Source organism: Podarcis muralis, chromosome 18 (assembly GCF_964188315.1).
Source record: "Podarcis muralis chromosome 18, rPodMur119.hap1.1, whole genome shotgun sequence".
NCBI classification, from domain to species: domain Eukaryota; kingdom Metazoa; phylum Chordata; class Lepidosauria; order Squamata; family Lacertidae; genus Podarcis; species Podarcis muralis.
Genome location: NC_135672.1, coordinates 1,177,431 through 1,204,486, shown reverse-complemented (window position 1 = coordinate 1,204,486; position 27,056 = coordinate 1,177,431). Strand labels below are relative to the sequence as shown.

The 27,056-nt window shown below is 48.4% G+C and overlaps 1 protein-coding gene across 1 annotated transcript; it reads right to left on the bottom strand.

Annotated features, from left to right (window-relative positions):
- Nucleotides 1-704: 704 nt before the first annotated feature.
- Nucleotides 705-27,056, bottom strand: SLC5A5 (solute carrier family 5 member 5). The gene is made up of 15 exons (XM_028713790.2): nt 24,209-27,056; nt 16,840-16,905; nt 15,990-16,041; nt 15,639-15,706; nt 13,165-13,319; nt 12,906-13,046; nt 10,851-10,980; nt 10,277-10,365; nt 8,108-8,220; nt 7,632-7,702; nt 5,546-5,632; nt 5,000-5,205; nt 3,783-3,886; nt 3,290-3,393; nt 705-2,767 (listed from the first exon to the last, which is right to left on the bottom strand). Exons 1-15 carry the CDS (start codon nt 24,578-24,580, stop codon nt 2,573-2,575), a joined length of 1,953 nt encoding a protein of 650 aa, XP_028569623.2. The 5' UTR covers nt 24,581-27,056; the 3' UTR covers nt 705-2,572.

Genomic DNA, 27,056 nt, shown 5'->3' with positions numbered 1-27,056 from the left:
TTTTACAACCTGCTGTTCCTGAAGCTTAGTTAGATAAACTTTTGCCTAAAAAGGAATGAACTGTCATTTCCAAATCTTTTGAAAAAAAGTCACCCCAAAATCCACAAATCATTTTTCGTATATGTAACTGTATAATGTACTTTTTGTATAATACAGGGGAAAATTGAGCTTGCAAATTTTCTAATACTTGCACAAAGTGTTATACATTGTACATCCCCTCTTATTGCTTAGAATAAATCAAGCCTTGGTTTCTGCTTCAAGCACCATAAATTTCCCACATCAGTTTGGTTGCATGTTCTGCGCACAGATGGGATCTGGATGGCTCCCACTTCCAGGGCTTCTACAAGACAGTTTTAGGTAGTTTCAGACAGCTGTAAAAGTTCCAAACAGTTCCTTGAAGTTTTTAAAAGTGTTCATACTTATGAGTAGTAAGGTTATATGTACAGTGATTCCAATTTTTCATTTTGGGGTGACCATTTTTCACAACTGAGAAGAATTAGTCCATTTTTCAGTGTTTCTAAGCAGAAGTTCATCCCTTTATGATACAGGAAATCATTTTTGTTTTTGAAGAAAAAAGGAAAGTCAAAAAGTTATCACTCTAGTGTCCTGCTATGATGCTCCTGGCTGCTGAGAGTAGAGGGCTTGTAAAAACCTTGCAGATCTGTAGAAAGGGCTTCGTGATTTGAAAACAGAGACGATGGATGTACTTTTGCAACCCCAGAAAATCTTTAATAAAAACAATTTTTTAAAAATCTGTGCAGCGTTTTTTTGTTCTTATGCATCTGGCTTTGTAATACCTTCGGCTACACAAATAAATGAGCAATGGCAATTAAGCTAAGCTGGTCCTGTAGCCACCCTGCTCAGCTTTGCACAACGTCCTCATTTGGGCCACAGGGATATGTATCCGTTCCCTTCTGAATTTGTCATTCCAAACACAGAATTAGCATTGGCTTTTGTACAACATTCTCTTTATTTCCTGCCGAGCGTTTCCCCTCAAATGGTACAACACCAGAGTCCTTTGATCATTGGAAGCCAGAGCAGACTGAATATATATCTTTATATGCATAGATAGGAACATACACCTTCTGGCGAAGCCCAACCATTCAACCCAGGCCCTGTAGCCCCTGTGCAGCTTGAAGGTCCCAAATCTCCATCCTGGTGCATCTTATTTACATGGCAAATATCAGGCGGGGGGTGGGGGGGTGGAGAAGAGGACAGAAGGAGATGCCAATACTCCTGTCTACACACTTCCGACAGGAGGACGGCCAACATGGGACGGAATATGGAGGAGAGGGCACAGCAGGGACCCAGCTGGACTCTATTCCCATCCTCCAGCCTCTGAGCGTGCACAGAGTGGCTTTTCCATGACAGGTGGAGGCAAGCAGGAGGATCAAGGTCCAAAAGGAAACGATGCAGGGGGCCCTGAGAAGTGGCAAGGATGGCGGGGGCAGGTGAGCTGGAAATATTTCACACCTGGCAACCGGGGCACCCCTTTAGTTTCTGATAGTACGTGGGTAGATGAGTCTAAAAAGCCCAGGACACAAATTTCCACAGCCTTCTAGCAGCGATGGTGGTTCCTTAACTAGAAGAGATGTATTTAGTGTTAACTCTGGAAGTGCTGACTCGATTCTGAACAAATGAAGCCTCCGAGAGCAAAATATACATCAGCTGCCCAGAGTGGCTGGGGCAACCCAGTCAGATGGGTGGGGTAAAATAGTAAAACTATTATTATTATTATTATTATTATTATTATTATTCCAGTTTGCAACATCTGCTTTTTCTCATCTTTGCCAATCTCAAACTCCTCCATTTCCAGGTGAAAATGGAGAATAGGTATCAGGCTAGATGAGGAGGAGGAGTGGAGACGGCCACCCTAAGAGGCGCCCAGGGAGGGGGCAGAAGAAGATAGTGTGGACCCAGGTCCTTGGTGGTGGGAAACAGGAGGAGGAGAAGGAGAAGGAGGAGAACTGGGAAATATTGGAGGGCAAGGAACAGGGGCGAGCTAGCAGATGCACCAGCCCTGAATAGAGACAGGAGTCAGATGTGATAGGGAGAGTACCAGAGCCAGTTGATATGATGTCCCTTGAGAGCCTGATAGATCCCCCTCCTTCCCTTAAAACCAGGTGTTTCCACCATGTCAGAGAGCAGAAAACTAGAAGGGTCCCTTGGCAGCCACCGTAGACAGCAGTTTGGGTCTGATACGCAGAAAGCGAGCTTCTGGGGAGAGGAGCAGGCCCCCTGGGCAGCAGCTCAAGCCTTGATGGATCTCCTGTGCTTCTGTTTGATACTAATAAATGAACTGATGAAGAAGCTCCCTCGTGACAGGACCCAGTTGGTGAGGCGTGTCCTCTAAAAGGACAAACAGAAGCCTCCAAGGGTCCACGTCGCTCCGTGCTGTTGGCCAGATTTTGATAACAGGCCAGGAATGCCCTGCCCAAATTTCTCCAGAGGTTGCAGCTTGGTCTGGCCAACAAATATCTCTTTGTGGAATGAGGTCCATCCCTCCCCAAATGGGGTCCTTTCCCAAGTAAAGCTGGTCCAGGAAGCTTCTGGCCTCCAGCTGCCCAACCCTTTACACGTTGGTCTCTCTGAGCAGGTGGAAATAGCTGCTCTCAAAAGCGTTGCAGACGCAGAGGTTCTCCTCAGAGGGCTCTGATGATGCCTTCTCCTCCTTGGCCATCAGGGTCTTCTCCTCGGCCGGGAAGCTGGGCACCAGAGACGTTGAGCCAAAGGCTTTCTTCTGCAGATTGGGAGAGTTCCCTGCATCCTGTGTGGACGGTTGAGAAATGGAAGGAAGCCATTGAGAAAGGATGGATCCAGATTTACACCCAAGCAAGATGAAAAGAAAGAAATGATAAAGAAACCACAAATAATGATTTAAAGTGGAAAGGCAAGGGGCAGAGTAACCTTGTTTGTTTTGTTTCTGTTTTCCTTGTAAGGGTATATGAGCAGGAATTGATCAATAGAAATCTCTAGCTAGCAGGACCAGTGGGAAGGGTTGGAGGGAACTGTAGTCCAAAAACAGCTGAAGACCCAAATTCAGGTAATGCTGCTCTAGTGGCAGAGAGCTCCACAGGACCGGAATGATGATACTAAAGGCTGCTGTCAAATGAGCCTCTCCAAACCAGGGAACGGCCAGCGATGCTCCTGCAGCTGCAGGTGATCACGATGATCAAGCTGGAATATGAGGGTTCAGGTGGTCCCTGTTCTCTACGCTGAATGATGGCAGCTCCAACGCACTGCCCACTGCCCACCATTATCGGAGTGCCCAGTTTCCCCACTGTCCTACCTTGGTGAACGGTTTCTTCAGCCCCTCTGGGGAGACCATGGCGGTCTGCTTCATGACGTCCCACCAGAGCACGCCTGGCTTCTTTGAGCTCCTTTTCGCAGGCCCTGCAGCAAAACCCAGAACCACGAGGGAGAGAGAATTTGCACACTTTAAGGCAATGAAACATGAAGTATTGAAATCAACTTCTAAAATGGTATTCTTTTGTAGAATATTGGGGGGGGGGCATAATGGTTATGTCAAAATGTACGCAGATGAGAATTTGTCATTTAAAAATTTGGAATTGATGTACAGAATGGATAAAATATCAGTAATATAGAAGCTTTATAAGGGAATAAAAGAACACCATGGAATGTGTCAACAGATATGAGAGATTTGTGCTGGTTGCATTTTAAAAGGATTGGTTAAAATTGGAAATTTAATTTTAAAAATATTATTTAAAAAAACAAATGAAGCAAATTAATAGCTAGCTAATGGCTCCACCCCACCAATTTACCGGTTAGGCAGCTTGCCAGAACCCCAACTACAACCGTGGTGAGTGTTCCCAAGGCACCGTAGTAGAGGTAGGAAATGGCGTAGAAGTCATCCACAATGGCCGACCTGCAAAGGAAGTGAGATGGTGAGATCCGCAGGAAGAGGAATAATTGAGTTCTGGCTCCTAGAAGGTGTTGGCAATCTGGGAGGAGTACAGAGGAGGGAGACCAGGATGATCAAGGGTCTGGAAACCAAGCCTGATGAGGAACGGTTGAAGGAGCTGGGGATGTTTAACCTGGAAAAGAGGAGACTGAGAGCAGACAGGAGAGCCATCTTAAGGGCTGTCACAGGGAAGATGGAGCAAGCTTGCTTTTTCCTGCTCTGGAGGGTAGGACTCGAACCCTTGGCTTCAAGTTAGAAGAAAGGAGATTCTGACTAAACATCAGGAGAAACTTTCTGACACTGAGAGCTGTTCGATGTGGAAGGGACTCCTGGGGGGGGGGGGCGGGGGACAGTGACCCAGAAACCTCCTTGCAGGTTTTTAAGCAGAGGCTGGGGGGCCATGTCTCATGGATGCTTTTACTAGGATTTCTGTATTGCAGGGGGTTGGAACAGAGGACCCTCAAGGTCCCTTCCAACTCTTTAAGTTTCCACCCAGATCCCTAGATCCTTTTCACATGTCCTGCAAGTGTGCCAAGTGTGGATCTGGCTCTTCCTGCCCAAGTGCAGAACCTGACATTGTCCCTGCTTGTCCTGGTTGGCCCCTGTGAGAAGAGGATGCTGGGGTCAGTGGCCCCCCTTTGGCCTGTCCAGCAGGCAGATTCCTCTCATGTTCTCATGGAACCTCCAGCTCTGCAGGCAGACAGTTCGTAGCTTATTGGGGGGGGGGCACTGTGAGGACCAAATTGGCTCCCTTTGGCCTGATCCAGCAAGATCTTCTTATGCTTGTTATGAACCTTCAGCAATGCCTTGTCCCAGGGCTTGTAAGCACATTGAACAGCACCAAAGTGCATTGAGGCGCACTGTAGAATCTCCTTAGTTCTTACAGGCCATAAATGGTGTTGCCCCATTACTGAATTCTACTGAATCCTCCTGAATTCTACTCTGGGCAAAGAAATGTTGTTTTGCTGTGTTTTCCTTTAGTGTTATATTATATCTTATTACTTATACCCCGCTCATCTGGCTGGGCTGCCCCAGCCACTTATTTGAATTTGCACCAGAGATCAACAACCATCTCACCTGTCTGCGACTTCCGTGATGTTCCGGGGTGGCAGTGGGCCGAGCACGATGGTGGCGTTGGCTCCCTCGGAGGCGTTGTAGAGCAGGCACAAGTCTCCGTAGGATGGGAGCACCCCCATGGTGGCGGCACTGGGCGGGTAGAGGGTGCCCCCCACAGCCACCCAGAAAGAGAGGGCGAATCCCACAAGAAGCCCAGTCAACACCCCCTGGGAAGGAAGGAGAGGTCGGGTCTTATGCTGCTGCTGAGCTGAAAGTCCCACCCCCCACCCAGGAATTTTTGCATGGGAAGGGAGATTCCCCACAGGCATCCAGTTGGCCACTGTGAGAAGAGGATGCTGGGATACATGGGCACCCTTTGATGTCCTTATGGAACCTCCAAGTCCAGGGGCAGTCTATCTAGATTCCTGCATTGTTAGGGGTATTTTTGTGTTCTTTCGTTCCAATCCTGCTGCTTTGCTGTAAGGCCCCTCCATAGCACAGCACCTTTCTTCCAACAGCCTTTTATGAAGGGTGAAGGCACCCAAAAGCATCCTCTTTGGGACTTACCACGGTGTTGCAAGCTGGGATAAACATCCCCAGGATGAAGGCTCCCAGAAGGGGCCCACTGATGACGCCCATGACGGTGAACGAACCCTGTGCAGAAACACAAAGTGGGGCAGAGAAGGCAAGGGTAAGCGTGTTGTTGTTACGAGGTTGTCAAGCTGGAAGGTGTGCAGCAGAGGAGAGCGACCAAGATGGTGAAGGGTCTGGAAGACAAGCCTGATGAGGAACGGTTGAAGGAGCTGGGGATGTTCTGCCTGGAAAAGAGGAGACTGACAGGAGAGAGGAGAACCATCTTCTAATATTTCAATGACATGGAAGAGGGAGCAAGCTTGTTTTCTCCTGCTCTGGAGGGTAGGACTCGAACCCATGGCTTCAAGTCACAAGGATGTCCTGGATGCTTTAGCTGGGATTCCTGAATTGCAGAGGGTTGGGCTGGATGACCCTCGGGGTCCCTTCCAACTCTACCATTCTATGATTCTGTTAGAGGCCTCACACCTCCTTCCCAAAGCTGGGCAACTGCTTACCAGGCGCCCAGCGCAGGGCAAGCTGTCACACTGCCCTAAAACCGCCTCTGGTCAAATCTGCCTTTTAAAGTTGGTGGCCTGTGGGAGGGAGTTCTGCAGATTAACTCTGTGAAGAATGACTTTCTCTTATCCGTCTTAAATCCTCTGCTGGCTGTCCAAGAGTCTCATGTCACGAGAGAAGGAGGAACACTTTTCTCTGTCCACTGTCTCCCCGCCACGCACAATTGTGCAAACCTCTATCGCGTCACCTCTAAGACACGAGTAGCAGCTGCAATCTGAAAGTGCCAATCAGCTCCCAGATATGCAGCTATGCAGCTCGAGTTGTTAACATGTGAGATACAATGCAGAAACCGATAAGCCGTGTGTGCACACATCTGTGAATGCAAACTTTTCCTGGTTGCTACAAAGGCGGGTGGAGTGGCCTCCTTGTTGAAACAAGATGAGACAATACTGGGCTGAGCGTGAGAATCAACTCCCTACGTCATAAAACCAGCCACCGACACACATGACTGGAAGGCAGAGGCCTGGCTGCCAGCTTCCGTGCCTCGGCGGCCTCCAGGCTGGACTACTGCAATGCACCTCATATGGGGCTGCCCCTTGGAGACTGTTGGCAAGAACGCATATCAGCCTGCGTTGGTCCTCAGTACATTCCCAGGGCCTGATGCAAAGGGCTGGATTTGTCCTTTTAAAAGCCTGGCAGCCCACCCTCTCAAGCTTGTTGAAGAACTGCTACACCAAGCAGCGTAGTTAAGCTGGACCGTGTAGTTAACCTACAGAACTCCCTGCCACAAGAGGCCAATGACTTGGAGGACTTCGAAAGAGGCGGGGCAAATTCATGGAGGAGGAGGAGGAGGCTATCAGTGGTTACTAGACTCTACAGCTACAGATAAAAAGAAGGGTTGGGGAACTCCCTGCAAGAGGAATCCTAAAAGGACCTCCTTCTGGGTTTCCTTTGGGGGTACCTGTGAGAACAGGTACAGGGTGAGATGGGCCTGATCCAGCAGCCAAGCTCTTCTTAAGGAGGACTCCTGTGACAGCAGAACCTCCATGCCCAGGAGCAGTCTACCTCTGGATACTAGATGCTGGGGAAGCAGCAGCTGTGCTCAGATCCTGCTTGTGGGCGTCCCTTGCAGGCTGGCCCCTGCGAGAACAGGAGGCTTTGGCCTCATCCAGGCAGCCAAACTCTTATGATCTTCTTATGGAACCTCCTGGTCCAGAGGCAGTCTATCTCAATTCCCAGGTTCCTAAGGACATTTGGCTGCTGTGAGTGCAGGATGCTGAACTGGGGGGGGGGGGCTTTGGCCTGATCCAGTAGCCTCTTCTTCTTGGGTTCTTAAGTAGTTTGGCTCCCTGAAGAAGACACTGGAGAAGTGTGGCCTGCAAAATACCCTGTTGCTATCTCGAATGCAGATTGTGCTTTCAGGAAAAAACACATGAGCCAAAACCTTGTGGAAGAAAGAGAAGAAATTGAGGGACGGGGTCATAAGCGGAGACAGTTACCCAGCCAGATGGGCAGTGCATAAATAGTAAAAATAATAAAATAGTAATAATAAAATTATTATTACCTGCAACACCCCGCCTCCCAGTAACGAAGACAGCGCTGCAACGGTGATGCACGATGTCCCATAAATCAGTGCTGGAAATGTTAAGAATAAAAGCACAATTTCCATTATTATTATTATTATTACTGCTATTTTTTCTCATTGGCCATTTTAGTATTTTGGCCTTGCTGGAGACTGCTTGTTTGTTTGTTTACAATCAAGCAGTGTATAAATTTTATGAAATGAACAAATCCTCAGGAGTAGATCTGTTGAAAACAATTGGCTTAGGATGGTAGAATCATCGAGCTGGAAGGGACCCGGGGGCCATCTAGTCCAACCCCCTGCAATGCAGGAATCTTTTTACCCAATGTGGGGCTCAAACCCACAACCCCGAAATTAAGAATCTCCTGACGGAACTAGGCTTGTTCCCAAGGGGTCTCCTGGGATGCCCAGCTCAGCCTCCCCATGCTTTGGAGGATGCCCTGGCCACCTTCACTCACAGAGCCCTTTGGAGATGAGGGTCAGCTTCCGTGGGGAGAGACTGGGCAAGTTCGGCTTGATCAGGTCCTCCACAGTGACGGCGGCCATGGCGTTGATGCTGGTGGAAGCCGTGCTGCAGAGGGAGGGAGGACGGGGCAGATGCTACAATGACGTGTCACGGAGGACAAAGCCACCAACAGCCTGAATTAGCTAGGAAGGAGCCTCCAGCTTCAAGAGCAGTCTATCATCAAATGCACCGGGGAAGCAATCCCAAGAGACGGCCGTTCAGCTCACGCCATGCTTTTCTGGCAGTGCTTTTTTCCAGCCAGAGAATGCCAGAGTGCAGTTCCAGCACCTCTCAGGTGGGTGCCATCGACTTGTGGAACCTCCAGGTCCAGAGGCAGTTTATCTAGATCCCTAGGTCCTTTGGGGTAATTTGGCCCCTCCAGGAACAAAATGCAGACCCTGATGATCCTTTGGCCTGATCCTGAAGGCTATCTGAAGGACTATATCTTCCCATACAGCGGGAGAGGAGCTTTTTGGTGGTGGCTCCTCCCAGACAACTATGGAACTCCCTGCCTAGAGAAGCTAAGCTGGCTCCCTCCTTGCTGACCTTCTGCTGGCAAGTGAATCCTGTTCTATTTCAATGGGTCTTTTTTTACAAAAGGAAACGGTTTTTAAGAGTGCTGTGTTGTTTTTATTATGTGTCTTTTAATAGATGTTCATATTAGAATCATAGAATAGAATCATAGAATCATAGAGTTGGAAGAGACCACAAGGGCCATCGAGTCCAACCCCCTGCCAAGCAGGAAACACCATCAGAGCACTCCTGACATATGGTTGTCAAGCCTCTGCTTAAAGACCTCCAAAGAAGGAGACTCCACCACACTCCTTGGCAGCAAATTCCACTGTCGAACAGCTCTTACTGTCAGGAAGTTCTTCCTAATGTTTAGGTGGAATCTTCTTTCTTGTAGTTTGGATCCATTGCTCCGTGTCCGCTTCTCTGGAGCAGCAGAAAACAGCCTTTCTCCCTCCTCTATGTGACATCCTTTTATATATTTGTACATGGCTATCATATCACCCCGTAACCTCCTCTTCTCCAGGCTAAACATGCCCAGCTCCCTTAGCCGTTCCTCATAAGGCATCGTTTCCAGGCCTTTGACCATTTTGGTTGCCCTCCTCTGGACACGTTCGAGTTTGTCAGTGTCCTTCTTGAACTGTGGTGCCCAGAACTGGACACAGTACTCCAGGTGAGGTCTGACCAGAGCAGAATACAGTGGCACTATTACTTCCCTTGATCTAGATGCTATACTCCTATTGATGAGGCCCAGAATTGCATTGGCTTTTTTAGCTGCCGCGTCACACTGTTGGCTCATGTCAAGTTTGTGGTCAACCAAGACTCCTAGATCCTTTTCACATGTACTGCTCTCAAGCCAGGTGTCCCCCATCTTGTATTTGTGCCTCTCATTTTTTTTGCCCAAGTGCAATACTTTACATTTCTCCCTGTTAAAATTCATCTTCTTTGTTTTGGCCCAGTTCTCTAATGTGTCATATTAGAATCATATTAGAATCTATTCATATTAAAATAATCTTTTTCATATTAGAATCTGTAGTGTTGGAAGGGACCCCAGTGATCATCTAGTCCAACCCCCTGCAATGTAGAAATATTGTTTTAATTCTATTAAATTCATGATTATTTTTATATGTTCCTCGCTTTTTGCATCTCACCTGCAGCGTTTTAATCTGCGTAAACCAACACCCGTCCCGTTCTAGAAGAAAGTGAGGCGTGTATTTCTGGTGTTCCTAACTCACAAGGCCTCCCCTATTGAGGCCCCTAGAGATCCTCAGGCTGAGCCCAGGACATTTTGCCACTGCCATTCTGTGTACAAAACCTACGGTAACTAGGATGGCTGTTGAATTTCAGGTCAGCATCCTGCGCTGAACCAGAGTGCTGGAAATACTCAGAATATCTGAAACGGAAACGCTCACTGAGAAGCCACAAGCTGGGGACTTTGGGGGCACCATGCTCCACCCCAGAAGCAGATGCAATAAAAGAAGTTAGAGCTTCTAATATTGGATAGCTTTAGCTATACGCAGGAATCAAAGTTTTGTGTCTCCTTTGCAGGAAATGTATTTGGGGGGGGGGGGTTCATTCTGCGTGGGGCAAAGAGGGGGTCTCCCACACTCACCTCAGAGTCCCGCTGTATGCACAAGCCAGGAAAAGTCCAGGCACCCCGGGGTATTTCTCAAAGATATCCAAGACCAAATAAGGCATGTACTGAGAGAAAAGGAGAGAAAGTGTCAGTTCTGTTTCAGGGGCAGCAGGAGGGCAGGGAGATGGCCATGATTTGAAGCTGGCCACAAGATGCACATAGAATGGTAGAGTCAAAAGGGACCCCGAGGGTCATCCAGTCCACCCCCTGCAATGCAGGAACTGTTAACAAGAAAATGATAGAATCATAAAGTTGGAAGAGTTCCATGATTCTATGCCCACCCCCGACAAGCTAACTAATAAATTTCTTAAATTAAACAAACAGACTTCAGCAATTTCCACCCCGTCTGCTTTCTTCATCATTTCTCCAATGTGTGTTCTACCTCCCGCCATCCCATAACATTTTTGCACGACTGCAGCACGAGAACTTCTCTGTTGGGGGTTGTTTGTTTGCCCGTTTGACCCTTTGTTCTTTCCTACGGCAAGCAGTTTGCTTTGGCTTTCCAAGCCCCCTCTGAGCCCCAGCCCCACCCCGCGAGGCAGAGGGGTACCTGGTCAGGTGCAGAGATGTATCCGGCCAGAAGGGGGTCACAGTCCTTGTAGAGGGTGAACATGACAATCCCACAGCCCACAGCGCTGGAGACGATGAAGAAGAGGCCCACCTGGTTGACAAGGAGAGCTCTGGGGAGAGAGAAGAGGGGAAGCAGAGAGGACAAAAATAAAATTTGAACCCAGGACAGGGAGAATAGGGGAAATCAAGCAATTGAGGAGCTTACAAGGGTCTGGAAGAGGGATGGGAAGCCCAGAAGGTGGCTCAGTTGGTCAGAGTGTAGTGCCAAGGTAGAATTGTAGAATTACAGAATTGTCAAGTTTGAAGGGACCCTGAGGGTCATCTAGTCCAACCCCCTGCAAGGCAGGAATCTTCTGCACAATGAATGGCTTGAACCCACGACCTTGAGATTAAGAGTCCCATGCTCTGCTGACTGAGCTATCTTCTCAGTTCATGGGTTCAATCCCTGTATGGGCCGGCTGCATACTTCTGCGCTGAAGGGGGTTGGTCTAGATGACCCTCGGTGTCCTTTCCAACTCACAATTCTGTGATTCTGTAATCAGAGGCTTCCGCTGGATCAGGGCAATGGCCCCTTCTAGTCCAGTGTCATGTTTCCACAGCGGCCAACCAGGTGCCCCGAAGGGGAGCAGGATTTGAACACAAGAGCCCTCTCTCCCCTCCTGTGGCATTAGCCCACCTTCCAGGGTCATGGGGGGGGCGGTAAATGAGGAGACCCAGGCAGGCTGTGATATAAATGCCCTGATTAAATGAAGCACTGAGGTCTGGCACCTTGCCTGGTCTAGGCAGGAAGGCCCTGGATCTCCCAGTCTGTCCCCAGCCAACCTTTTTATCAGCACAGCCCAGCCAGGTGCTGATAGCTTTGTGGGGCTGTGGGATGGGCACCTGGGTGGGGTGGCCAAGAGGGTGCCCCCAGGTTATCGAGCCTCCCCAGGAATACAGCTTGAGTCTATAGACTCAAGGACACGGAGCAACGCAACTACCTGGCAGGATCTGCCATGGGGATCTCAGAAGCCTCGGACAGAGAAACAGCCAGCAGCTTCCGAGGAAACAGGACACAAAAATCAGCCCTTGGGGGGCGGGGAGTCTCTGTTCGCCCCAGTGCAAAAGTCACCTTGGATTAGTCCCTATTAAGGGCTATGCGGGAGCATTTATAATGCCGAAATAGATGTCAAATTTACCCATCCCCCAATATAGGAAAGCTTTTATGCTAACCAGATTTAAAATTCTACCTTCCCTACTCCTCAGAGGCAGAAATAATAAGATCCCTGTTTAAAAGTGGTAATTTCCCTGTGACATGGGAAGTGCCAATGTATTATTCCATTGCCCTTTTAATTACAACCTCCGCAAACAGCTCATTACCCCAATTCAGGGAGATCTGAAGCATTCTATTTAAAATACCTATTATCAGATTGAAACCCTCTGATTACACACAATGTAGCACAATTCTGTGCATCTGCTGTTACCTGCAGGAAAATCATGATAAATCAAGACAGCAAGCCCAAGAGAGGCATTATTATAATTCCTTTTATGAAATCTTGCATTTCAGACACATGGCTCTTCTTCGAATCATTTTAGTAACAACTAAAATTCTAGCTGGTTGACGACTCGTCTCCCTGCTTTTATCCGGCTTGTTCTTACAACTACTGTATTCTTAGCCTTTTTTAAACTGCTGGTCTATGACTAACTGATTGATTAATTGATTGATTGATTGATTGATATTCCTTATGATGTATATCAGCCTCCACCACTTTGGCGATTCAGTTCCCTCCGGCCCCTCCAACATTTCTTCAGTGAAAATAGGGGCAGCTTTTCTCTATATTCTGTTAGTTCCCTCTGAAATGGGGAACTGAGAAGCTGATCAGATGCAGCTTCTAGGAAAATCAGACACAAATATGCACCCCTTTTGGGTTGGGGGTCTCTGCTTGCTCTACTGAGAAAAGACGCCCCAGGTTATTCCTTCTCAGTTCCCTCCGGCGTCTAAGGGCGATGCTTAAATGAGCCCTCCCTTCAGGTTTTCCCCTTCCACTCAACTCACAATTTCGCCTCTCTCTCTGTCTTGCAGGCCACGTAGCGCTGGACCTGGGCCTGATTCACCCCGTACATGGAAAGCCAGACCATTGTCCCGCCAAAGATGAAGGTCCAAAAAGTGTAGCGGCTGCGAGGATCCAGGTTAAAGCTGGGGAAACAGAGAGGGAGGAATGTGGGAAGACAGACCTAGGAATCACAATAGACTGCCTCTGGACCCCCCAGAGATGGCGCCGACAGCGCTATAGTTTCCACAACCCAGGACGTACTCATTGAAGTTGATGCGGGAGTTATTGTAGGCAATGGCCAGGACTTGTGCGGGGCTCCCCACCAGGATGGTCCCCTGGATCAAGATGGCGACAAAACCCGAAAGCATCACCACCACTTGGAAGACGTCCGTCCAGATCACGGCTTTCATTCCTCCCTGGAAGACGGAGGGGAAAGTTAGGGGCGCCCAAGTCGCCTGGCTGCAGAACGCACAGAGAAATAAACGCGTCGTGGCTGGTTTCCTCTTTCAAATGCTTTTAAAAGTGTCGCACTCTGTCAATTATTTAATTAAATACTAACATCTTTACATATAAATTCTACATTCCAAATTTGTTATGCATTTCTCTTTCAACTTTGACTTCTGGTCTTTCTCTCCATGCCATTCTTAATCCCATCCCATTTACAGAATGTATTCTATTTTTTTCTGCCAATTAATTTTTATTCATTTTCAAATTTAAAACACATCAAAACCAAATTAAAATTAATTTCATACAGGTTTCTGCAAAAACTGGCTTCCCACTCTCTCAGATATATTCCAGTTCATACCCTTTTAAAGGTAAAGGTACCCCTGCCCGTACGGGCCAGTCTTGACAGACTCTAGGGTTGTGCGCCCATCTCACTCAAGAGGCCGGGGGCCAGCGCTGTCCGCAGACACTTCCGGGTCACGTGGCCAGCGTGACATCGCTGCTCTGGCGAGCCAGAGCCGCACACGGAAACGCTGTTTACCTTCCCGCTAGTAAGCGGTCCCTATTTATCTACTTGCACCCGGGGGTGCTTTCGAACTGCTATGTTGGCAGGCGCTGGGACCGAGCAACGGGAGCGCACCCCGCCGCGGGGATTCGAACCGCCGACCTTTCGATCGGCAAGCCCTAGGCGCTGAGGCTTTTACCCACAGCGCCACCCGTGTCCCTTCATACCCTTTTACATGCTGCTTATTTTACAGATATATCTCAAATTAACACCCATTTTTAAGCAAATTCCTTGTCCTTCAAGCTGTCCCTTTACCAACTTTTGTATGTAGATAAAACAAAATTATATCAAATAACAACACACTGCACTCTAATAAACATTTCACCCAAGATATATTCTCCTTTTTCATATATTATCATTCTCTGCTGCTGCTCATATTCCAAATCCTGCTCATAATGTCATCTGATTGTGATATTTTTACAAATATTCCAAAATATTATTTCAAATATTCCATTCTTCCAGGAACAGTGTGTCATACTGATTTCTTATTTTTAAGAGTGGTTTTCTCATTTTATTTTTTTATTTTACTTTATTTATTTTATTGGTAGTTTTGTTGCATACCACTTGGAGAGCAGGTATCTAACGGAATGGGTCAGGGAGGACTTTGGCTCACCCCCGGGTGGAGAGGGACCCCCAAGCACATCAATCACTTAGGATGGCAGTGCCTAACCTTTGGAACTCCCTGCCTCTTGGCATCAGGCAGGCACTCTCCCTGCTCCCTTTTTGGCCCCTGCTAAAAACAACCTTGTTTCTCCAAGCCTACCTTAAGAAGGGTGAGGTCATAGTAATTAGTTTTAGTATTTTTATTTTAAAGCAGGCTTGTGCATTTTTACCCTCCAGGTGGTGCAACGATAAAACTGCCAGCACATTTGCAAAGCTAAGCAAATGCCCCGTCCCTTCTGGTGACGTTTCCAGGCCACTTCCGGGATCAGTGTGTGTGTGTGTGAGGTTGCACACAAACTGAATGTGCATAAATAGAAATTAATTAATTGTAAAGAAATTTTAAAAATTTGGGAAATGATATATAATGAATTGAAGAAAATGTTTAAAATGACATTTGGAAAAAAAACCCAGAAGCATTTTTGTTAGGGATTGTAGGGCAAGACCTGCCAAGGAAAATAAGGAACTTATTTATGTATGTTACAACAGCGGCAAGAGTCTTGATAGCACAAGGATGGAAGAATGAAGAAATCCCGACAAAAGAACAGTGGCAAGAGAAATTGATGAACTACACAGAACGGACCAAATTAATAATAATAATAATAATAATAATAATAATAATAATAATAATAATAATATATTTATTGTCATTACCCCCTCTCGGGGACAACGAAATTACTTGACTGCTCCATAAAAACATACAAATTGACATACAAACTGCGAGACAAGGACAACTGTGACTCCAAGGAGGAATGGGAAGTTTAGACAACTTATTTAAAAATACAACAAAATGAACTGGACTCCTTGGCAGGTTTTGAATACACAAATTTATTGTTGATAACATGAAGGGCAGATATGGAAGGATATATATAATTTTATAATATGCAGAGAAAATATGTGCAGCAAAATCAGAGAGAGGAGCTGAGGGAAGTCCATGGGGGGGGGGATTACGTAGGTGATTGTATGGTTTGATAATTTGTTATTTGGAAATTGGGCAATAAAAATATTTTTAAAAAAGAAATTAATTAATGGAAATAAATAAATGAGCCCACCCAGTCGTACTCACAATGGTTGTGTAGAAGGTGCAGATGATCCCCGTGGAGAGCAGGGAGGCCCAGATATCCAGCCCAGTCACTAGAGACATAAGCAAGAGGAAAGGTTGGTCTTGAAGCTGCCGGCGAAAAGCGTTGCTCCTCAAAAGGGGAGGACTGTGAGCTCAGGGTTTTCAAGCAGAGGCTGGTGGGCCACCTGTCAGCTGAGATCCCTGCATGACCCCCGGGGACCCCTTCCAACTCTGCCATTCTACAAAGCTTGCTCCACCTTCCATGCGAGAGCCCTTCCACTGAACGGACCCCACTCCCTCAACCACTCCTCATCTGGCTTGCTCTCCAGACCTGAGAGACAACACAAGACTGACCTTGGTTGAGGATCAAGGCTGGAGCATAGATGACAATCCCGGTATACAGCATCTGTGTTGGATGGGGAGAAGGAATTGTTTCAACATCTGCATCCATGTCTTAGAAGAAGGAACTTTGGAGGAAACAGGGGTGGACTTTGGGCTTTCAAACTTCAACAGTGCCCTGTGCAACGCTAAAATTTGGTGCCCCCCCCCCCACTTCTTGCACTCCGTTCTACAGTGTTGTTTTGGTGTCCCCTGCAGCATAGCGCCCAGTTGTGCTACCCTAAACCCACCTCTCCTGCTTCTGGGAGACCAGCGGGGAGGGGAGCTTGTTGCAGCAGGAGGAGGGAGACCCCCTGGCTTCTTCACCAGCCAGACTCCTCTCTGCCTCCTTCCTCTCCTGCTTCAGCTTCTACCTGCTCACTAATACCCTGTTACCACTTCTGCTTCTCCCCCCCCCCCGTCTGCTCCCTCTTCCTCCTCTGACCACTCATTGGCGTCCCACCGCCATGCCCCGGGCTCTGAGCCTTCTTCCCTTGGGGGTTCCCTAGCTGCTTCCTGCCCCCATTCCTCTGCATCCAACCTGTCCATGTCAACTGCCCAAGACTCCTCCCTTCCAGGGTTTTCCCCAAGCAATCAAAGACCAAGCCAACCTCTCCTCCACCCTCTTCATGCCTCTCCTGGTTCTGGGAGATCAGGCAGGAGGGGAGCTTGTCGCAGCAGCAGGGGGGAGACCCCCTGGCTTCTTCCCCAGCCAGACTCCTCTCTCCCCCTTGACCCCTCCTCTCCTGCTTCAGCTTCTGCCCTGATTCTGCCCTCCTCTCTCCCACAGATTCTTTGCCCGCCCAACTGACCCCCAGCGACTTACTGTGGCAATGATATACTGGATCGTCCCACACAGGCGAACTGCTTTGGAGAACCTCATTTCCAGGTACTGTCAAGAGAAGATGGAGGGGTGGAGAGTTGAGAGGAGAGGGAGAAGAACACGTGGGATCTTTCCAAAGGAGTCTCCACAGGAGATTCCTCTCAGAAGAGTGACTGCCTTGCTGGCAGAAGGTCCCAGGATCAGTCCCATGGTGGCATCTCCAAGTGGGACTGGGAAAGACCTCTTCTCTGAAGTCCGGGTGATTCATTGCTGCCAGCCAGTGTAGACAGTACTGAGCTACATGGACTAGCAATCTAACTTGGTATGACGCAGATTGCAATTAAATCCCTCCTTTTTTCAGAAACAAGAGGGCAGGAGCCTCATCTTGGTTTAAGAAGAATCCTAGAATTGTAGATTCAGGTAACATTGTAGCGTTGGAAGGGACCTCAAGGGCCATCTAGCCCAACCCCCTGCAGTGCAGGAATCTTTTGCCCAACACGGGGCTCGAACTCATGACCCTGAGATAGAGAGCCTCATGCTCTACCAACTGAGCCAAGGGCATGGAGAAGAAGGACCTTCACTCAGCAGTCAAGCCCCTATATTGCATGCAGAAGGTCACCCAGGGGCATCTCCAGGACGGGCTGCAGGGAGAGACCCCCGAATCTGAAACCCTGAAGAGCCATAGCTGCCAGGCTGTCTAGACAACACAGTGGTGAATGGGTCAAGGCTACAAGGGAGATTCCTTTGTTCCTCTTGAATCAACTGGCCATGGTTGCTTTAGCTGAATCCCAGCCTTGCAGGGGGTTGGACTAGATGACTCTTGAGGTTCCTTCCAACTTTACAGTTCCATGATTCTAATAAGGGTGTGGACTAGAATCTTTTTTAAAAAATATTTTCAGTGGAAGGGTCACGGTTCAGCATCCTTGCAAGCAGAAGGTCCCCGATTCAGTCCCAAAGGGCCCCTCCAGGGAAGGCTGGGAAAGACTCCTGTCCTGAAACTCTTGAGAGCGGCTGCCAGTCAGTGTGGGCACCACTGGGTTAGATGCGCCTAGTGGTCTGGCTCGGGCAGCCCACTCAGCAAAGCACGAGACTCCAAATCTCAGAGTCATGGATTTGAGTGGGGTTGGGCTAGATGACCCCGGGGTTCCTTTCAGCACTATGGCAGGATTCCAGCTGTTTCCATCATTCTTTCAGCTCAGCCATTCCCTGCCAAAGATAGTAAGCAGTCTTCGTTCAGGGCAGCATCTCAGCTGACTGCCTCCCTTGTTCCAAAACACACACACACACACATTTTGTTTATTGATTTTGCAAACACACAGAGACACCCCACTGTGTGTGTGTGTTTTGCCTTTCACACCATCTCTGATGATTTCCAGGAGGTCAAGAAGTGCAGGGATGGGGACTTTGCCCCTGAGCCTTCTCTCACCTCTAGCTCAATGGTCTGCGGTTTTGACCTGACCCAACAGGGGTTCCTCTGATGTTCTTACAGGTCCACCTGGATTATGAGGCACCTTCCACGTTGCCATGATGTCCTTGAGAGCTCCTTGTGGAACCAAGCTTCCACATCGGCCCATCTGCGGCACTACCATACGCAAATGCGCACCACATCCTTCCACGGCTGGCTTCCTCAACCCACCCGAGATACCTTCACTCCAGAGCTACATGGCTCTCTGCCTCTTTGAAAGCTCTTGATGATGCTTCTTGGCTCCCTGCCCAGCCATGAAAGCAAAAGCACCCAGTCCGTGATGGTGGCTTTTGCGTCAGGTGAGGCCTGGCTGCCTGGGTTTCATGTGAGAACCCAGGTCCAAGGGGCCCATCTAGTCCTTCACCCTGTCCTCAGAGTGGCCAAAGGCCCCATAGCACCTAGGAATCTGGGTAAACTGCTTCTGGACTTGGAAGTTCTAGAAGAAGATAACCAGGGCCAGCTGGATCAGGCCAACGGAAGCCCATCTAGCCCAGGGTCCTGTCCTCACGGTAGTGCACCAGATGCCCCAAAGCAGGGAAACCCGCAAGCAGGATTCAAGAGCATCTCTCCCCTCCTGCGGTTTCCAGCAACTGGGACTCAGAAGCATGGCTGACTCCAAACAGGTACGCATACTGCCAAACATTTTGTGAATCAAAGTTTGGCCTCATTGAGGGGCAGTATTTCAATATGAGTAGGAAAATGAGAATAACCCTAAACATTATTTTTAGGGGGGGAAAGGCACAGTTTAAAGCCATCCAGTTTGGAATCCCTCACTCCCCCCTGTGGCAGGGAGTTCCACAGTTCAACTACTTGCTGTGTGCAGACGGTTTCTTCGTTTATCTGACCTCAGTTTCCGTTGGCTACAAGTTCTTGTGTTGCGCGACAGGTAGGGAAACTCTCAGCCCTTCTCTTTCGCAATCCAAACCACTTTGCAAGATTGGCAGTTCCTAAACCCCAATTTCTTTAAGAATAGTAATCCCAGCTAACTGCAGGCTGCTATGCAATGCAAACAAGATGACTGCAGGGCTTTGGGACACCGCAGTGTGATCCCAGGGATCTAGTCCAGATGTGGAGAATTAAATCTGAAATCAGTCAACAGGTGACTCAGACTTGAGGTTCACTCCTTGAGTCATTTGTTGATCTGCCTGACAGCATCAACCGACTCCGAGGCAAACAATATAATCCTTTATATGCAACATTCCTCCAAATGTAATCCACTGCGTACTTTCAGACCACCAAGTGTCCCTATTTTCCAGGGAAACTCCCTGATTTACAGAAGCCAGCCCGATTTCTGATTTGATCCCGAAATGTCCTGCTTTCCTTTAGGTGGAGGAAGAGGAGTGCGGGGGGCGTGCACCGCCCCCGGCAGCGCGATCCTGGTGGGGGGGGGGTGCCATGGCGGCTGCTCCCCCCGCCCACACTGGGCACCACGTCCCCAGGACACACACCAGTCCCACCCCGCCTGCTCTCCGCCCCCCGGTGCCGGAGGATGAAACTCCGCCACTGTTTAGGACATCCCTATTTTCTCTGGAGAAATGTTGGGGGGTCTGGAGTTATGCAACCCCCGAGCCAAGGAGATAAGTCACTAGACAACCTTTGGAGAACATCTGAACGCAGCCCTGGATAGGGAAGCTTTTTTTAATGTGTAATGTTTCATTATGTTTTATATATGTTGGAAGCTGCCCAGAGTGCCTGTGATATAAATGATGGGGTATAAATAATAAAATTAATTATTATGGTATTATTGTTATTGTTATTGTTATTTAATAGGACATGCCTGTTTTCATCAGAGAAATGTTGGAGGGCATGTACTTAGCTGGAAGACAGGAAGCCACCTCGTCACACCTTTGCTATATCGCAGAATCCTAGAATGGTAGAGGGGGAAAGGAAGGGACCCCCAGAGGTCATTCAGTCCAACCCCCTTCAATGCACCACCAGCCTTTTGGGTGAACAGTCAGACCCACTGTGCCACATGGATTCATGGGTGAATATGACGTAGAAAAATGTATTCTGATAGCTCTGCAGGTAGAGCATGAGAGCCTTAATCTCAGGGTTGTAGGTTCAAGACCCAAGTCTCTACAAGTCTATGATTCTAAAAGTGACAGCAAAAATGTGTTTATTGGGAGAAATCTGCTCTAAAGTATTAGTAAAATTGCATGCGGTGGTAGGGTTAAAAAAAAGAAAATAGCAAATTGCTGCAAAAACGGGATTTTAGATCAGAAGCACGAGGAACCTAACTGAGGAGAGAGCTCCAATGGGCTACGTTTGCTTTGTAAATTTTACACAGGTTGGCACATTCCTGGCCAACATTCCCGGAGTGAGAACAAGGCTGCCTCGGCTGCCAAAATCTCTTCTCAGCTGGCCTGGATATGTTTGCTCTGCAAGAGGGTGCTCAGACAGGGCTGATTCAAAAGTCAAGAGGTGGTTTGTTTTGGGAGTCTCAAGATACGCTAAGAAAACACCCTTATCCTGCCATCTGGTTCAGGAGAGGCCTCTGCAGCGCATGGGCATGTGCGCTGGAAACATGCATGTGGTCACGTGGGTTTGTAAAACCAAGCTGGGCCTGGAGAACGTGAGCAGAGGGGCATTTTTCTTCCTCTGTCCTAACACTATAACTCAGGGAACACTAGAATACCCTCCACAATTTAAGCTGGAAGGTGTGCAGAGGAGGGCAGCTGAGATAATCAAGGGTCTGGAAACCAAGCCTGATGAGGAATGGTTGAGGGAGTTGGGTTTGCAGCCAACCTTTTGCAAAGCTCAGCTCTTGCAGCACACACCCAAAGCAATAGCTTGGCCCAAGGGGTTCATCTTTCATGAAGTCTTGTGTCCAGATCCTGGAGATTAGTACTTCTACTATTCTGCCTTGGTCAGACCACACCTGGGATATTGTGTCCAATTCTGGGCACCACAATTTAAGAAGGATATCGACAAACTAGAACATGTGCAAAGGAGGGCAACCAAGATGGTCAAATCCAGGCCTTACGAGGAATGGTTGAAGGAGCTGGGTATGTTTAGCCAGGTGAAGAGGAGACTGAGGGGAGATAGGAGCCATCTTCCAATATCTGAAGGGCTGTCACATGGAAGAGGGAACAAGCTTGTTGTCTCCTGCTCTGGAGGGTAGGTCCCAAACCAATGGCTTCAAGTTACAAAAAAAGGAGATTCCAACTAAACATCAGGAAGAACTTTCTGACAGTGAGAGCTGTTCCACAATGGAACTGTCTCCCTCAGGACACTCCTCCTTTTTTAAGCAGAGGTTGGGTGGCCATCTGTCACAGATGCTTTAGCCAAGATTCCTACATTGTACGGGGTTGGACTAGATGACCCTCAGACCCCTTCCAATGCTATGATTCTAAGGCAGCTTCCTGTGTTCCTAATGCCCTTATGAGCATAAAAAGACCCCGGCTGGATCAGGCAAATGGTCCACCTAGTCCAGCCTCCTGTTATGGGAAACCCGCAAGTGGGATGCGAGTGCGAGGATCACCCAGTGTTAGGGTCAAGGTGATGGACAGCCTTGCCTTTTACTCTGTTTTGTTTCAGGTTGTTTTGAGCAGGCAACACAAATCATCTGGTATGTTTTTAACTGTGCCAAAGTGACAAGCACCCAAACAAAACCACAAGGTCCACAGGAGACGGTACAAAGATTAGTGCTGTGCAAAAGGACTGACCTCGGTTTATCCTGAGGTCACTTTGCTGCTGGAAGGCTGGGTGCAAAGCAGCTAAAGTTCGCTCAGAGCTCCTTCTCTCACCCGCAGAGCAGCAGACCCCTTCCAATGCTATGATTCTAAGGCAGCTTCCTGTGTTCCTAATGCCCTTATGAGCATAAAAAGACCCCGGCTGGATCAGGCAAATGGTCCACCTAGTCCAGCCTCCTGTTATGGGAAACCCGCAAGTGGGATGCGAGTGCGAGGATCACCCAGTGTTAGGGTCAAGGTGATGGACAGCCTTGCCTTTTACTCTGTTTTGTTTCAGGTTGTTTTGAGCAGGCAACACAAATCATCTGGTATGTTTTTAACTGTGCCAAAGTGACAAGCACCCAAACAAAACCACAAGGTCCACAGGAGACGGTACAAAGATTAGTGCTGTGCAAAAGGACTGACCTCGGTTTATCCTGAGGTCACTTTGCTGCTGGAAGGCTGGGTGCAAAGCAGCTAAAGTTCGCTCAGAGCTCCTTCTCTCACCCGCAGAGCAGCAGCCAGCAACCAGTTAAGCCTCCCTAAACTGAGGTTGCAGTAACCAAAATGGAATGTCTAGTTGCCATTTTGGGGCAAGACAGCTCTAAAATCTTATTTTTCAAATGATGGGCTGACAGTGCTTGATTCTCAGTGAAACATCTGACTAGTTCTGAGGACGACCCTGAACTGGGTTAAGAGCTGTGATAACTTAAAGGAAAGTCACTTGAACAGTCTGCATATATATTAGCCTCTATACCAGAGACATGGACCATTCATAATGTAAGAATATTCTTCTCAACTCTGAGCAGGGCAGGTGGGGGGGGGGGAGTGAAGACAAGCAACAACAATTCACTATTGCATTGTTCACTGATCCTGCTCAGGCTGCACAGAAAAGGCATTTTGGTTCCAGAAATTCGTTCCAATTGTGCAGATGAAATATAACTGATTAAATTCTACAGGATGGGGTATCAGTGAGTGAAAACAGTCCAGATCCAGGGATCCCCAGATGGTGGAGATTTCAGGGAGGAAGTCTCAAGGTGCTTCACATGGTCAAACCACAATAAACACGTCACCTCTCCGATCTGCAGAACTGGACAGAGCCCAGCCCCCTGTTCTCCCAGGGGCCCAATACCCCATAGAACCTAGGAATCCAGAGAGTTTGCCTCTGGCCTGGGAAGTTCCTTAGGGACATAGGAGCCGGGCAGCAGCTGGACCTGCCAAAGGGGCCCATCCAGCGCTTCCTCCTGCCCCGATGGGAAGCCCACAAGAAGGAGTCTGGCAACTCCCTGCCGAGAATCACTCACAGATGCCTGTCCAAACTCTCACAGATATCTCCTAGTTGGAAGGAGCCCTGTTTAAAAACCTTCAATGGATCATAAATTGCTCCAAGGGTCCTCCTAGCCCAGCCTGCTGCAATGCAGGAATCACAGCACAATCTAAGACCTGGAAGAGACCGGGGTTCAAGTCCTCCCACTCAGCCATGAAGTCCACTAGGCGGGACCTGGCGGGCACTAGTCTACCTCACAGGGTTGTTGTGGGGATTAAATGAGGACCAGGAGCTGGAAGAAACCAGGGTTCAAGTGATAGAATTCTAGACTTGTAGAGTTGGAAGGGACCCCGGGGGTCATCTAGCCCAACCCACTGCAATGCAGGAATCTTTTGCCCAATGTGGGGCTTGAACCTGCAATCCTGAGGCTCCTGCTCTACTGACTGAGCTAGGAAGAGGTCTCACTCAACCATGAAGCTCAGTGGGAGCGACCTTGGGGGGCAGCCTCTGCCTCTCAGCCTGCTCTACCTCACAGGGCTGTTGTGGGGGCTAAATCAGGAGTGGAAGAAGAACCACGTGCGTCAGTTTATCTTGGGACAGAGATGCAGAGATGCAACAAAGCAATCAAGAGATCAGGAAGAAAAGAGTCTTTAAGCAAGATTGGAAAAGTTTTCTGGAATATCTAAAAATATTATTTTGAACGGATTAAGGCGTTAGTAGGTTTAGAGTAAATTCAGCAGTGTAAACCTAACAGAGAAGATTGAAAAAGAAAAGAACACAGATTGATTGGAACATGCAGTGGGAAAGGATAACTAAAATGCATGACATGTTTGATCCTTTTACATGGTTTTGTATGCTTCATGGTATTTTATGCACTGTGATTTGCTGCAAAAAAATTGTAACACTCAAAAACTGATGAATACATTTTTTAAAAGAATTGCAATAAAGGAAACCAAGCAATGAGCTCACCTCGTAGGTGCTGGTGAGGCCGAGGCGGTAGAAGACCGGCAGGAAGAGGTAAGCGGTCAGGAGTGTGTTCAGCAGCTGCCCCAAGCACATCCACAGGAACTTCACCCCATAGCGATAGGCCTCGGCCGGGACCCCCAGAACCTGGATGGCCGACATGAAGCTGGCGGACAGGGAGAGCCCCACGGGGATGGCCGACATCTGCCGCCCGCCTGTGAAGAAGTCCTCAGAAGTCTTCTGGCCTCCTTTGGAGAGGGCATAGAAGAGGCCGATGCTGGTGGAGATGAGGAGCATCAAGGCAAAGACCCCATAATCCCATAAACTGAAGGTGAGCATCTCTGCTCGGAAGACCTCTAAACCACCTCCTAGCGCCATATTGGGCAGCTGAGAGGACCAGCACCACAGCAGATGGAGAGGTCAACCCCTGGTGGGTCCAGCGGAGAAAGAAAAAGGAGGAGGACTTGGAGGGTTGGAAGGAGAACAGCAGAGGGAAGAGAAATGAGCTTCAGTCCTTTGGGGAGAAGGGAGTAAAGGTCCAACTCTGCTCAGTACAGGAAGTGGGGTGAAAGAGAGGGGGGAGGGATGGAGAGAGAGAGAGAGAGAGAGAGGGAGGGAGAGAGAGAGAGAGACTCCACAAATTACTATTTACAAGATTTGGAGGTGCCTGGATAGCAAACAACTTAACCACAAGATGTGATACATTGGAATAGCAAAAAGTTTGCAGGCGAGGAGGAAAGGAGCAAAGGTTTTATTTAAACAGAAACAAAAAAAGTGTGGAAAGCAAAAGGAGAGCCCCCCACCCAAGGAAGGGCGAAGGAATCAAGCTAGGAAAATAAAACCCACCCAAAATCTCTCAGGGATAAAAAGTCAGCAAAGACCCCCCCCCACACACACACAGCGCCACCAGAATTGGTGTTTGTAAAGTAGGAATCAAATAAGAAGATAAGTTATATCTTGCAATTATAGAGTCTACTCTATCCTCTCTGCCACTGTCTCTTGAAAAAACGAAAATCTGGTTTAGGTGATAGCAAGTTCAAAAGGAAATGAATGAACAGACGAGCAAAGGAGCCAGGTGGATAAAAGGGGAGAAAGCGAGCGATTTGTCCTGTGAGGTTCAGCGAAGAGGCCGAGATCCCGAGGTGAGCGGAAAAAGAGAAATTCGGCTGAGAAGAAGCAAAAGGGGAAGCCGAGAGAGGAATTGCCCGGGTTGCAAAGGCGAGATCAGCTGTTGGCAGAGCTTCCTTGCAGCCACCTGCGAGGACTTTTATGAAGCCAGCGATGAGAGAGGGAGGCGTCACCCTTTCCCGCCCCCCCCCATCCCTTTCTTCTTTATCAAAGGTGATCTGTTTGGTGGAAAGAAGGACCCGGGCGAGTGCAATTCTGGCTCCAGGTTCCCTCTCTTTCTCCCCCCCCCCCCTTTCTCTGCGCCCTTTCAGCCCTGAGATCAGGAAGCCCAGGCACAAAAATAACCTGGGGTTTCTGCAAGAGGAAGTCTTCCAGAGGGCGAGGTCCTGGGCGTAGGCAGGGGGCAGCTGCCCACCCCCTAAATCAAGGAAACAAATAAAAATAGAAATAATCAGAATACTGGAAAATGAAATGCTTGCCGAGAGGTTTTTAAGCAAAGGTTGGGTCTGTCAATGGTGCTTGAGCTGAGATTCCTGCCTTGCAAGAGGGCTGGACTAGATGACCCCCAGGGTGTCCGTCCAACCTTGACATCTGTCAAGCATCCATGACGGCCATATTTCAAAAAGTGAAAATCCAGACACAAAAAGAGTTTTTGAGCTCTTTTCTCAGACAGTCAGTGATTTCCACTCAGACGCTGTTTACAAGGGCTGAACACCGGCTATTTCCTTTCTTTTTAAATTTATATTCCACCCATCTGGGTGGATTTCCCCAGCCACTCTGGGTGGCTTGCAGCATATATAAAAAGACAAAATATCCTATAGAAGCAACAAGCAAAGCTGCTCAGTTGCAGGTATGGGGTAGAATTTTCATTTTTCCGGCATTTGAAAGCAGAGCTACCTATTTGCAAATTCGCAAAAGAGAGAAAGATGAGTTTGTTAGGGAGAAGTGTCCTAACTAACACCTAACATTGAAAGCAAATTTCATAAAATCATAGAATTGTAAGGTAAAGGACCCCTAGACAGTTAAGTCCAGGCAAATTCAAGTATGGGGGTGCGGCACTCATCTCACTTTTCAGACTGAGGGAGCCGGCGTTTGTCTGTAGACAGAAGGGATCTTAAAGGGTCATCTAGTCCAACCCCCTGCAATGCAGGGATATTTAAAGCACAGGATTCCCGAATCCTGGGAACTGTAGTGTGTTAAGCAAGCTGGGCATTGCAGCTCTGTAAGAGGGAAAACTGCAGTTCCCGTGGTAATGATGTATGAACTTCAAATGTATGGTTTAGATCTGCCTCAAGTGAAATGATGTCGCAAAACATTGAAAAAGTCACTTACCAATAAACAAATAGTCTATGGGGGGATTATGAACCCATTCCACCAACCCTGACGGCTTCAGCAGAGGATTCAATAAATTCATGGAGGAGAGGTCTATCAGAGGCTGGTCTCGTGTTTGAATCCTGCTTGTGGGCCAGATGGGCCCCCATTGGCCTGATCCAAGAGGCTTGTCTTGTGCCTTTATGAAACCTCCAGCACCAGAGGCAGTCTATCTCGATTCCTTAGGGTTCCTTAGGGGTATTTCCATGGGGCATCTCCCATGGGGCAGCCCTTCAGATCTCCCATCGCCCATCGCCTGCCAGCCCACTGGCATCTCTTAGGCACACACACCTTCAGGAAATGAGGGAGTTCAGAAGAAGGCCAGCTCTCTGCCCTCCCCATACCTGCATAACCT